Source organism: Sinocyclocheilus rhinocerous, unplaced genomic scaffold, assembly GCF_001515625.1.
Source record: "Sinocyclocheilus rhinocerous isolate Xijiao unplaced genomic scaffold, SAMN03320098_v1.1 scaffold210, whole genome shotgun sequence".
NCBI classification, from domain to species: Eukaryota; Metazoa; Chordata; class Actinopteri; order Cypriniformes; family Cyprinidae; genus Sinocyclocheilus; species Sinocyclocheilus rhinocerous.
This window is the reverse complement of record NW_015654490.1, coordinates 404,189-417,748: the sequence shown is the minus strand read 5'-3', so window position 1 is coordinate 417,748 and position 13,560 is coordinate 404,189. Positions and strand designations below refer to the sequence as shown.

General features: G+C 40.1%; 1 protein-coding gene across 1 annotated transcript; it reads right to left on the bottom strand.

Moving 5' to 3' along the window:
- Positions 1-5,966: 5,966 nt before the first annotated feature.
- Positions 5,967-7,079, bottom strand: LOC107717040 (5-hydroxytryptamine receptor 1E). Its single transcript, XM_016523683.1, has one exon. It carries the CDS (start codon positions 7,077-7,079, stop codon positions 5,967-5,969), a length of 1,113 nt encoding a protein of 370 aa, XP_016379169.1.
- Between the last annotated feature and the right edge of the window lie 6,481 nt (positions 7,080-13,560).

Here is a 13,560-nt window from a genome sequence, read left to right as displayed (position 1 = left end):
GCCGCGTACTCACAGCGCGTCACGTGACGCCCGATCACCGTGCGTGCTGACGTACTGGCCGAGTCACGTGACACTGCGCTCGGGTCAAGCGTTTCTCATTTACGCAGCGTTTTGTAATATGTGACCCTGGAGCACAAAACCAGTCATAAGGGTACATTTTTTGAAATTGACATTTATACATCATCTGAAAGCCAAAACCTAGATATTTTAGGCAATATAGAAATCCTGGCCAGGACGCGTCCTGGGAAAATGGCACGTATGGTCACCCTACTGTAGGATGATGTCTTGTGTTATTTAAAGTGATTTTACAAAAGAAAAAAATCAGATAAACTGATTATTAATGAAAACAATATTCCCAACATCTTTTATTTAACACATTCAAGGGAAGATAAAAAATGAAGGAGCAGCTGGGATTTTTCTGAATGAAGTTTAGTCAGGACAGTGATGAGAGAAGTGATTTCAGATTCACCTCTGTGTCCACTTCTGATAAAGGAACGCTAACTAATATGACTTCTGTCTTTATTTCATTCAGTTTATTAAAGGAACACTCCACTCCACAGTTGAGTTTTACCGTTTTCGAATCCGTTCAGCCGATCTCTCGGGTCTGGCGGTAGCACTTTTAGCTGTCTAATAACGGTCTAATCAGATTCAATGATCTATGCTAAGCTAAGCTAAAAGTGCTAGCGCCAGACCCGGAGATCGGCTGAATGGATTAGAAAACGGTAAAACTCAGCTGTTTAACTCTAGGAGAGTTGGAAAATGAGCCTATTTTCAAAAATAGTGGAGTGTTCCTTTAAGACACATGAACACATAAGAACATGTACTGCATAGTCAGGTTGACCCAGCCTTAACTTACTTTTGCTTTTGAAGTATGTGTTGTAATGACTGAATAATATATTAATAATTGATCTTTCACCTGAAGTGTAAAAATGTTTGGCTGTGCACAATGCAGCCAGTAGAGATATTTAAAGAAATTATTAAGTTCAAAATCAAAATCAGAATCATAATGTTGTGGCTTTTAGTCTGTGTGTGTTTGTGTGTGTGTGTGTGTATGTGTGTGTGTGTGTGTTTGTGTGTGTGTTAGCTTTAATCCTATTTTTAGCCTTCACTTTCAGAAGCATATTCACTGCTGGCCAAAAGTGTGAAATAGTTAGAATTTTATAATGCTTTTGTCTCTTCTGCTCACCAAGGCTGCCTTTATTTGATAAATAAATAAATAAAAATAAAAATTATATTAATTAATTATATATGTATGTATGTATGTATGTGTATATATTCAGATTCAGATTATTATCACAGTTGTGCTACACAACCATTCAATAGTTTGGGGTCAATAAGATTAAAAAAAGAAATAAGGAAAAAATAAATGAATACTTTTATTCAGCAAGGAAGCATGAAATTGATCAAAAGTGACAGTAAGGGCATTTATAATGTTACAAAAGATTTCTATTTCAAATAAATGCTGCCCTTTTGAACTTTCCATTAATTAAAGAATCCTGAAAAATAATGAAAAAAGAAAAATGTATCACAGTTTCCAGAAAGATTTGCAGCAGCAGCACAACTGTTTAAATTACATTTTAATATGTAGTCACATAGAAAACACGTATTTTTAATAGTAATAGCAGTTTAACAGAATTTAAACAGTAATTTTACCTTTTTTTTTTTGATCAAATAAATGCAGCCTTGGTGAGCAGAAGAGACTTCTTTCAAAAACATTTTAAAAATTCCAAACTTTAGCAGGTAATGTACATGTTTTAAATGTCCAGTCTTTAGCCTCCAACAGTGTGAAATATCCGCCAGACTCTGTTAACTCTTAGCTTCTGCAGTTAACTCCCAGTCAAACCCTGAGCATGTTGTTTTGTAAATTCATAATGTGGAATGAACTTTTAGCTCGTACTGTAAACCCTAGTGCTCAAACTAATTTATTGTATTGAGATTGGGAAAAAATAAATCGTGCAAATTAGTTGAAACCAGTTAACATTAATGAGCACAGAACTTTCTATTGCTTTTGAATTTAATGAACTTTACTTGTAAATTTAGAGAGCTTTTTGTAAGCATGTGACCTGTCATTGTAATGTGTGTGTTCGAGCTCAAGCACACTGCTCTCCACAGAGACAATGCACTCGCATAGTCTTTGATATTTTAGGTTTGGGGACTGTTCTCTGTGTGTTGTCAGTGTTGAGGACACTGTGCTCTGATCCTCGAAAGGTGCAACTATGTACCATTAAGGTACGAATATGTACACTTTAGGTACAAACATGTACCTTTAAGATATAATATGCAGCATTTTGGGGTAAATAAGGTACAAATGTGTGCCTTTTGAAAGGATACTGCCCCAGTGATAGATTTTGTAGCTTTTTTCTGAGTGTGGTAACACATAACTCAAAAGGACAACAGACACAACAACATCACTGTAATTACATAAACAGTAAAGCGGTCAATCAATAATTATCACGATCCATTTCAGCTGCAGTGCATGATGGGAACATGAAGAGAATACTGTTCAGCTGAAGACAGCGGGAGTACGTTGTGCTCATTGTATTTGAAGCAATGCATTTCGAGACACAGGATTGTGAGTTTAATAATGTGTTTGAGGTATGTGCAATAAAAAAAATTACAAAAGAGAGTAATAAATATTGAGTACAGTTAACTTAAAAGCACACCTCTGTGTACTTAAAAAAAAGATCTGTTGACTTAATTCTAGTGACTGAAATGTCTAATTACTAGCTTGTTGATTTTTTTTATTGTGTGTTAAAGGATTGATATATTGCATCAATTATATTTGACTGAAATGCTTGAATTGTAATATTTTACACTCTGCCAATGATAAAACTGTTCTAGATAATGACTTTTGTGAGGTTTTGTGTGCTTTTGTTATGCAGACCCAACAACTCTGCACATAATCCAAATGTTTAAACTTAAAGTTCATTAATTTAAAAAAAATGAAGGTAATCAGTAGCCTTTATGGTTTTGAGTCCTGTTAACTCTTTCCCCGCCAGCGTTTTTGAAAAAAGTTGCCAGCCACCACCAGCGTTTTTGATCATTTTCACAAAAATGTCCTCATGGCCCCCAGAATATTTTGTTGCATGAATATCTGAACATGCAATACATCAAAACAATGATCAGACCCTCTACTTTCAAACAAAAAGCATATGAAATAGCTTCAAGCGTTCTTTTTTTAGCAACACTTGAATGTAGGTAGGTTTTTATAAAAAAAGCAACATTTTGAGAAAAAGCTGAGAAAATCGCACTTTTATCAAATACTTCATTTGGATTCATCTTCATCTTCCATCAGTACTCTCGAAGCTTGCACAGTACTTTACCACTTCTGGATCCACATTTCACTCTGTAACATTAGGCAGTTTTCATTTATATGCGGTTAGTGTTGATGATCACATTATTTTTTCATATGCATATGCTTACATAAAAGATTGCTCATTTCTGCGGCTTCCTCGCCTGTGTTTTTGATCGAGTGATTCTAGACTCATTCAGGAGATGCGTAATAGCACCCCCTAGCGAATAACAATGAGAGCGCGGAAACCTGGAAAATTCTGTGTTTGGCGGGGAAAGAGTTAATGTACTGGAGTTTACTAGCAGATATTCTCTTGTAAATTAAAAAGTAATGCGTTACGTTACTTGTTACTTGAAAAAAGTAATCTGATTACGTAACTTGCGTTACTTGTAATATATTACCCCCAACACTGATTATGAGTATTTTATAGTCTTTCTTTTCCTGAAAAGCAGATTTAAATGTGGATGACTACACTGATTTTGACCAATCAGATGCTCCCTAACATGAGAATGTCTCCACCCCTCTATGAACATGACCTGAAGCCTACTGGTTACATAAAAAGCACAAGACGAGCCCTTAGGATGTGTCCATAGACTGTCCAAACCTCTTGGTACATTGGTACACTTGTCAAGCCATTTCACATCATTGCTTAGTAATCAGATGATAATGTGCTGTAGAAAAGCAGGCAGTGGATTTTCATTGGATTTTATTAAAACAATGTAATCAGCTCTTCCCGCGCCATGTGTTTTCCATGCTGCTGCTAGACTTACGAGAGATGTACGAATCCAGCTCAAATGGAGTTCCAGAATGTCCTGAACCCAATGAAGCCGCCGCAGCCCACGAACAGATGCGTCTCTATAGCCACTTTCACACAGTAATACCAGTAAATTACTGTCAAATTACTGGAACGACTTTACCGGTAATTCAAAAATGCGCTGTTCACATAGGCAACAGCGTTCTGTCTTTTTTCCGGAAAAACACCATTCACACGTCAGTTTCAAATTACCGGTAAATTCTGTGACATCATTAACCGGAAATGACCTCTAAACGGCTGCGCCTCCCGGTGTTGTGTTTGTAAACATGGCGGGGCATGCGCGGTCAGTTTTTATTTATGTTTTCATTTTTGTTTCAAACGTTCACATTCCTGCAGCTGCTTTTGGCCCAGAGACATCATATTAAACGACTTCAAACCGAACCAGACAGCGCGAGTAAATGCGTCAAAATGTTGTGATTGGCCCAGAGCCACTGAAGTTTGAATTTCATTGGCTCTGGATTGGCCCGGAGTAGACGTCTTATGTCACCGCGTTCTGAACACAGAATAGGGCACATGCTTCTTAGATAACCATATTTGGGTTGATGTATATCAGGGCTGCCCAAACTCGGTCCTGGAGGGCCGGTGTCCTGCAGAGTTTAGCTCCAACTTGCCTCAACACGCCTGCCTTTAAGTTTCTAGTATGCTTAGTTATTAGATAACCGTATTGAGCTGATGTATATGCTTTTATTTATTTATCTTTTTTAAATTACCAGTTTTTTTCCCCCCAAAGCATTGTTAGATGCCAGTGTTTCCTGTAGTTATGCGAAGATTTGGTTTCAAAACTATTTCTTATGATTTTAAATCTGCATTGAACTTCAGATCAATCTCAAAGTAAAAGGCGGTACTAAAGTCTGATATTTTTTTTTATTATCATCTTAATTAAAGTGATGAAGGATTCTGAAAGTCTGTCAGTAATCAGTGTTGAGTGCTACTGGCTACGTTTACATGCACAACTTTTGGTTTCTTTATTTGTTTTTAACAGCAGAATTAATATGTATCCATTTATGGACAAATATACATATAAACCGCTGTGCGGTGCTGCTCATATTTATCACACAGTAAAAATGCCCTCCCCGCGCCCAAAACGGGTTGCCTGTGGATGAGAATCCAAAACAAGGACTGGTGGGAGGTTGTCCTGCTCCACTTCACAGTTGCCGAGTGAAAGGAGAGTTTCAATGACAGGACACGCATTTATACAACACTTTATTCAAAATGAAGAACCGCTCGTTCTGCGCGTCATACGTCATTACGCTTTTTCTGCGTCTTTGCACATGTGCAGTTCTTTCAGTTTCAGGATTCAATCCGATCGAGTGTTTACATGCACTCTCAATCGTATTAGAAAAGGAATAAACCACCCCCTTCAATCTGATCGAAATTTCATTCCGATCGAGCTCAATCCGTCAATCCGATTACAAACGGATTATTTGGTTGCATGTAAACGTAGCCACTGTAAGGTTATCCCTGCCTGCTTTAAATGTTTCAAAATGATTAACAGTTGAAAACATTCATTAGAAATTTAGTAAAGTAATCAGTTACATTACTTTAATAAAGTAATTGAAAAAGTTACACTACTATTACATTTTAAATAGGGTAACTTGTAATCTGTAACCTATTAAATTTCCAAAGTAACCTGCCCAACACTGGTCTTCAGTCAGCGCATCGTTCGTGCTAATACCGGTAATCTTCATTCTGCGTTCACACACAGCATCATTCCGGCAATTTACTGGTAATGTTACAACTTCTCAAACCTGTAAATTTACCGAATTTACCGGTATTTTTAAAAAGGTCCTGTTCACACTTGATCTCTTTACGGCAATTTACCGGTAATTTTCCAGTAAAGTCTGTATGTGTGAAAGGGGCTTAAGTGTGCTCCTTCCGCCTGAACAGTCTCTTGAAAGCCTGCTTGAAGTCCTCGTTGAAGCTAGTGTACAGTAGCGGGTTAATGAGCGAGTTGGTGTATCCCAGCCAGGTGAGCGCATCGGACACCTGAGGCGAGGGGTTAGGCACATTCAATCCCACCAGCAGCTCTTTCAGGAAGAACGGGAGCCAGCACAGGATAAAGGCTCCCAGGATGAGCCCCAGAATCCGAGCCGCCTTCCTCTCCCGAGACGTGCAGATCTGGTTCCTCTCGTCCAGCTCCGTGTCGAGCGGCGCGCGGACGGCGGCGTGGTTGCGGTCGAACTCCGCGGTGTGGTCAGAGGTGGAGACGTCCGAGACGCAGAAGGCGTGCGTGACGCGGCAGTGGTGCAGCGAGTTGGTGCTGTCGGTGCTGCGGCTGCTGAAGTGGCGTGAGGAGCCGCGCTTCTGGTACAGCGTCTTGGCGGCGCTGTAAATCCGGGAGTACAGGATGAGGATGAGAGTCATGGGGATGTAGAAAGCACCGAATGTGGAGTAGATGGTGTAGCCCACGTGGTCGTGCTCGATGATGCACTGCTGCGGGCCTGTCCCGTCCCCGCGCTGCCTCCAGAACAGAGGCGGAATGGAGATGAAGATGGAGATGAGCCAGACAATGGCCACCATGACGCCGGCGCGCCGGGCCGTCCTCTTGCGGGCGTACTCGATGGCTTTAGTGATGGCCCAGTAGCGGTCGAGTGCGATCACGCACAGGTGCAGGATGGAGCAGGTGCAGCAGGTCATGTCGACGCTCAGCCACGCCTCGCACACGAACGGCCCCAGCAGCCAGGTCTCGGTGGTGATGTAGAGGATGCTGATGGGCATCACCAGCACGGCCACCAGGAAATCAGTGGCGGCCAGGGAGCAGATGAGGTAGTTTGCAGGGAGGTGGAGCTTCCTGGTGGTGCAGATGGCTGCGATGACAGCGCCGTTCATCACGGCCGTCAGCAGCGTCACCAGCGCCAGCAGAGCCACCACGGCCAGCCGCTCTGCCAGCAGCTCCACGCCGAAGGCCGATCCTGGGGTGGCGGTGGTGTTGGTGGCATTGGCCGGAGCGCCCAGGGTACCCTCCATCTCCATCCCTCAGTTTGGAGGATCCCTCTGCCCAGGACTAAAGCCCAAAAGACTTGCGTGCTGGATCAGTGACGGCCTGTCAGACACACAGTTAACATGCCGTTTATGTCAAATTATGTCAAGTTATTTAAAAGGATTACTAATGACTAGGGTTGATGCAAAAAGGTGGAAAATTTCCAGTAAATTTCGGAAACATTCCAGAAATTTTGGAAACTTTCCAGGATTTTTTGAAAATTTTCCAGAAATGTCCCACCCCTTTGCAACCCTACTAATGACACAGACACAGTGGCATCTAAATTCACAGCTGGCAAACTGGGCATAACTGTCTATGCAGTAGAAACATGAAAACATTTTGAAATCGGTGCTACTTGACTAGAGAAAACAGAAAAAGGCCTTGACATTTGCTTTTGCCAAAAGCTTTAACACACTTTAATGCACTTTAGAATTGTAGTGCCGCCCCTCTGTCAATCCCACCATCTGTAGTTTAAACAAAAGCCCCGAAGCTGTCAAAGTCAGTGGACTGGCAGATTTTTGCTGACAAATAATCATGTATACCTGTGTCTAGGTGCAGGTAAGATGGAGAGAGAGTACACATTGTTTGTTTGCTTATACTTCCGACATTGTAACAGTTTAAAGTTAGTTGAAAATCTCTGGCAATAGCTAATAAGTTTATTTCTAGCGCACAGTTAAAAACAACTAAAATTTGACCAAAGTGTTTAACAGTAATAGAAATACAGAAATAGAAATACAGAAACAACAATATTCAAAGCAAAGCACAGTACGGGATATTGCATTCATTTTTATGATACATTATAAACCAAGGAAAACACATGAGTTTTAGCAAAGATTTAAAATCAGAAAGTGTTTGAGCAGCTTTAACACGCAGTGGAAGACTGTTACACAGTTTAGGGCCGACAACAGAAAAAGCTTGATCCTCTTGCCATTTTTTAATGGTTTATAAAATAAAGATAACCGTTCCGGATTAAGATTTTGGATATTATACCAATCAGGGGGACAAAACACAACAATCTCTGTTTTGGATTAATTTAATTTAAAGGAGTCATATGATGCTATTTTAAAGATCATTATTTTGAGTATTTGGTATAACAGAATATGTTGACATGCTTTAATGTTCAAAAAACACATTATTTTTCAAATACTGTACATTATTGTAGGTCCTCTATGCCCCGCCTCTCTCAAACGCTTCGTTTTCTACAAAGTCCCTCCTTCTGACAAGCGCAGTCTGCTCTGATTGGCCAGCTGACCCAGTGCATTGTGATTGGCCAAACACCGCAAGTTAGAACGAGCCGTTTTAGGGAGGTGTGGCTGACTCTTAACTTTTATAAAGAATAACTCTTTGGATTTGAGACTTTAGTCTTTGCCACTTTACAGATCTTCTTTATGCACCAAGAGCTTGTAACACTCCAAAGAGGAAGGAAAAATTGAAATCGCATCATATGACCCCTTTAAGAACGTTTAGTGACATCTAAAGTTTTAAATCAGTTAAGCAAGCCAAAACAAATCAGTGTATCATTCGTTTTTTGATTTAATATTGAAAGTTGAAAAATGAGAAAATGGCTTTTTTTCCAAAAAACGAGAATTCAGCTTAAATTTTCGTTTTTCGTTCAGGGGTAGAAAAATTAATAAACAGCTTGAATATTTGATTTCTACATGTGGGTGGGAATTAAATGCCCCTTTCTGCTGATTGGTCAGCCGAAGATCAAAACGTGCATCATCAGTTCTTCCGCAGTATCACGCAGCAGAATAATAGTCCTCCGCTGCTGCAGGTGTACGGATTCTTAATGCATTTGCCATTGTACAACAAATTCTGTCTGTCAGATGTTTTGATTGCGAAGTGCCTAACCTAACCCTAACCGTGTTTGATTCAAGGCATTTATCTCTACATATGCTGGTCAATTATTAAGATCTTAATAATTATTTTGTTTTATTAATAATGTGTGTTAGCCTGTGTCTGGGTTTTACGAAGCATCTTTTTTCATATAAAAATCAGAATTAATTTACAGAAACACAGCTCAATCGCAATATGTTCATAGTAATAATATTGACTAATATTAATAAAATGATTGATATTGAGAATAAAGTAAATAGTACTTCACAACAGATGGTAATTATAGCACCTTATAAGTACAATAATGCAGGGATGTAACTACATTTAATTTGTTTTTAACCATTTTTATTTAACCAGAAAAACAAAAACTTTGTTCATTATTGTCAAGGAAGAAAAATGAAGCGTTCCAGCTCTGATCTGAATGATGTCTGTGGTGGTTGTGGCCTGTGATGAAGTGATTTTGTGGGAGAGATATTGATGATGGTGTTTTCCAGGTGTTTCTTGTCTATGTAGTGTTCTGTATTAAAGACAAATGAATTTATGCCTCTGCTTGGATTTGCTTTTCTCCAGTCACAGCGGCTCTGACCGTCTGCCCCATGGGTACAAACAGGAACAGAATGAAGTGAATTTAACACAGGTTTTGTGTCTCAAGGGCAAAGTCAGCAGTGGAGAATGTATTTATTTTAATGCAGTTATTTAGAAGAAAAAGAAACTGCTTTACAGAAAGAAGGCTGTAGAGCACAGAGCCATTGCAGAGATACATACAAACAAACACATGTATAATCCGTATAATTTCAACCTTATTTAAAGCAAAGAGTGGAGCTAATTAATCTCCTTCAGTTATGAGCATAGCACGTGCTAAGTATAACCTTCCTAATATGTGAATTTAATGAAGAAGTAAGCCATTACTGGTCACTGGTATTAGCAGAGCTGTGTGAAGGGACATACACTATAGTTTCTCTTCAGAGCACTGATGACCACAAAGGCAGGGCACACTAGCAGGCCTTTCCTTTTACTCACAATCACATAAAATAACCGTCTCTCAGAGAGCGGCTCGGAAGAGAGGGGCGGGGTCAGCAGACCTCATTAGCATTTAAAGGGAAATGCAAGGAAACGGCTTGCTGTAAACAGAGCTGTTTTTGACAGGGTAAAAAGGGTGTTGTTTTACACTACCATTGAGAAATTTTAACCAAAGTATGTTATAGACTTTTCATTAAGACCCTAAAGAATCATACCAACTTGTGGAAAATGGGCATCCGATGACCCCTTTAAGACATTTTTAATATCAAATCATTTCACCTACATATTTGTTCAGAACTGTTTTGGCTTGTAAACAGTGCTTGGTCTGTGCATATTTCTCTCCTGATTCAAACCAGATGACTCTTTCACTGGAGAAAACAATATTATAGATGATAGACTTTTAGATTAGATATAGATTATTTTAGCTGGAAGCAACAGTTTAAAAGCATCTTGATGAAGCTGTTTGTTTCAAATACGCAGATTTTGGCTTCACAAAACAGTAATGGACTGGAGTGCTGTGGATTACTTGTGGATTATTGTGATGTTTTTATCAGCTGTTTGGACTCTCATTCTGACGGCACCCATTCACTGCAGAGCATCCATTGCTGAGACACTGATGCAATGCTACATTTCTACAAACCTGATGAAGAAACAAACTCATCTACATCTGGGATGGCGATAGGGTGAGCACATTTTCAGCAAACTTCCCTTAATAGGTGAACTATTCCTTTAAGATCATTCCATTTTTCAGATTTCTATAACAAACTACATTACTGAATAGCTTTTTCAATGATCTCTCAGACACATAATCACACAACATGTACCACTAATTGTGCTCCGCAATTCTGAATAAAACTATTGTAAATGCTATAGTTAAGTCATTCTAATCCTGACAACTGAATTACAATAGTTACATTTGTTGGTTAATGAAATAATTAGCAAATCTAATTAATTATCTGCTATCGAACATTATTTTTTGTATTTACTTACATGTCGCTTGCATCAGAAAGAAAGTCAAATTCCAGTATCCATCAAGTCAGCAAATAATAACCACTGTTAGTCATTATGTGAGGGATAAAGTGCAGTTACCCAACCTTTATCAATTAGTATTTATGCATTTGTGCATTATAACCCTATGCTGATCTGGACAACGGTCATTATTCACAAATTCTGAGCTATGTCAAAGGTGGTGTCCTGTGTCTTTAACAAAAGTCAGCTGAATTAAAGCATTAAAAACTTAAATGATAACAAACTCACCCAGTTGTAATGGTGCATGTGCGGGTGAGCTGCTGTTAACTCTCTCCCAGAGACATGTTCACTCTCTCTCTCACACACGCAAGTGTTTTCAGAAGACTGAATATCTTTCTAGAGGTTTCGTGTCTCCTCCAGGACCCGCTGCAATCACACTAATGATAAAGACATGAATGTGCAATCACACATCAGTAGCCTGTAATTGCACAGTTTTGATCGATAGCTTGGCCGGTCCCTAGAGGTCAGAGGCGGCTCTGAAATCATTCAGAAGAGGTTCAAGCCTCACGATAACACAATCACCTCTGGCACTCTTCACAAGCAGCGTTCGTCGATGTTTTACGTGAGAGCTGTGTTTGCGTAGGCCGACTCATTACATGTAGTTGTTGTTGTTGGGATATTTCTAAAGTGGCTGTCGTCACACACGGGCCTGAACTCTCGTCTGTCCGCACATCTCTAAGTGAAGCCCAGGGATGTGAACTCATGAGGTGAGATGATTACAGACATGGCCGTGGCCAGGGTTTGAAAAGTCGTGAGGTCTCATTATATACACTAAACACTTTAAAAGAGACAGACATGTAGATGTTTATGAAAGATGTTTTCTCTGTTTTGGAGGAATGAGTATTGTTCAATGATATCATATTGCACCATTACTATAGATCAGCGGTGTATAATTTTATCAGTTGTTTATTATTCAAGCAACAATACATATTAGTTATAGTTCTCATTAATAACCATTGCTATATAGATTATAACTTTGTCTAGTGCTCTTATGAATTATGCTAGCATGACTGTGAAAATTTAACTACAGTACTCAATGAAATAGTATAGACTTCTTTATGGTTAGTGCTCGTTTTTTAAAAATTTTGTAACATACTTGTTCGACATATCTCTCATTGCAGTGTTGCCAGATATTGCTGTGAAAACAAATATAAACCGAAAAATAAATAAAAAATAAACCGAAATTAGTTCAAATCTTTTGTAAATACAATAAAATAAATATATCGCTAACCCTAAACTGCAACTTTCCGCTTTGTTACATTTCTAAAGTGTCGAATTAAGCAGAAAAGACAAGTCCAAAGCCGCTTATAATAACTGGATCTGGCACCCACACCCTCTCTCACAACTCCACAGCATCTTGCAGCGATCATATTTATTCCACGGATGATAAACGTTCTAGCAAACTCTCTAAACTTAATCATACATACAGACACTGAGTTTTAAACAGCAGGTTAGGCATTTAGAGAACACATTTTATTTTTGAACATGAATAAATTTACCGAGGTGTACAGGCATGATTACAGATACGAGGAAATGCTTCAGTGGCAATTTCTCGTGAAAGAATAAGCTTCATTACAGGTTTAATGATTTAAATGTGTAAGTTCCCTTTTAAAACGGTCTCTCATGAATACTCTGAATACTGAAGCCTGATTTTGTAACGTTTGTGCAGCTTCTCCTCTGTGGCCATCCAGCGACGAAGAAGAGCAAATTTCCACTTCTAATTTAGCAAATTTCTGCATTGTTGCAAAATGTCACGCTACGAGCACAATGAGTGTGCTGCTTGCCTGGGCTGTACTCACATTGAGGCAGCGCTCACACTGGATTGCTCTCACTGCAAGAGCATGAGTCTCACCTCGCTATGCTCACAGATCGCTTTCTTCAAAGAAGAGCCTAGGAGGAAGAAACAGCAGAGTCAGAGGAGCTCAGCTTGGAGTGGTTGTCCGTGGAAGAGCCAGAGCCATCAGAGACCTGCACCATTCTTTCCAGAAGTTCACAGTGAGCTCACCAAGTTGTGGCGTGCCCCCTACTTGGCCGCGTCCACACTTCTGCTTCCGCTGCCTTCACCTCCATTGATGGTGCCAAGCAAAGGGGCTACGAGAAGCTCCCTCCTTTCCAAGAGGCCGTCGCTGTGCACCTCTGCCCGTCCATGGCTCTGGGATGGAAAGCCAAGGCTGTTAATCCATCCAAGCCCTGCAGAAAAACCTCAGCTCTAGCAGGTGCCTAGTCCGCAGCTGGACAGGTGGGCTCAGCACTTCACACTATGGTGATCTTCCCAGTTTTCTAGGCCAAACTCATCAGAGCCATGGAAGTGTCCGGCCCAGTTCCAGCTGCCTTTAACGAGCTGCGCAGCGTGACTGACCTGGCCCTGCACGCTACAAAGACGACTGCCCAGGCGATCAGCATTTCAATGGTTAAACCTCACAGAGATTAAGGAGACGGACAAGAGCACCTTCCTCTACTCCCCAGTCTCCCCCACCGGCTGTTTAGCCCTGCTGAAGACAGTTTTGTGAAACGCTTTACTGCAACACAGACGTTGTTGCAAGTCATGCGCCACTTCCTGCCCAAGTGCTCCAGCCCTGTCACCCATAG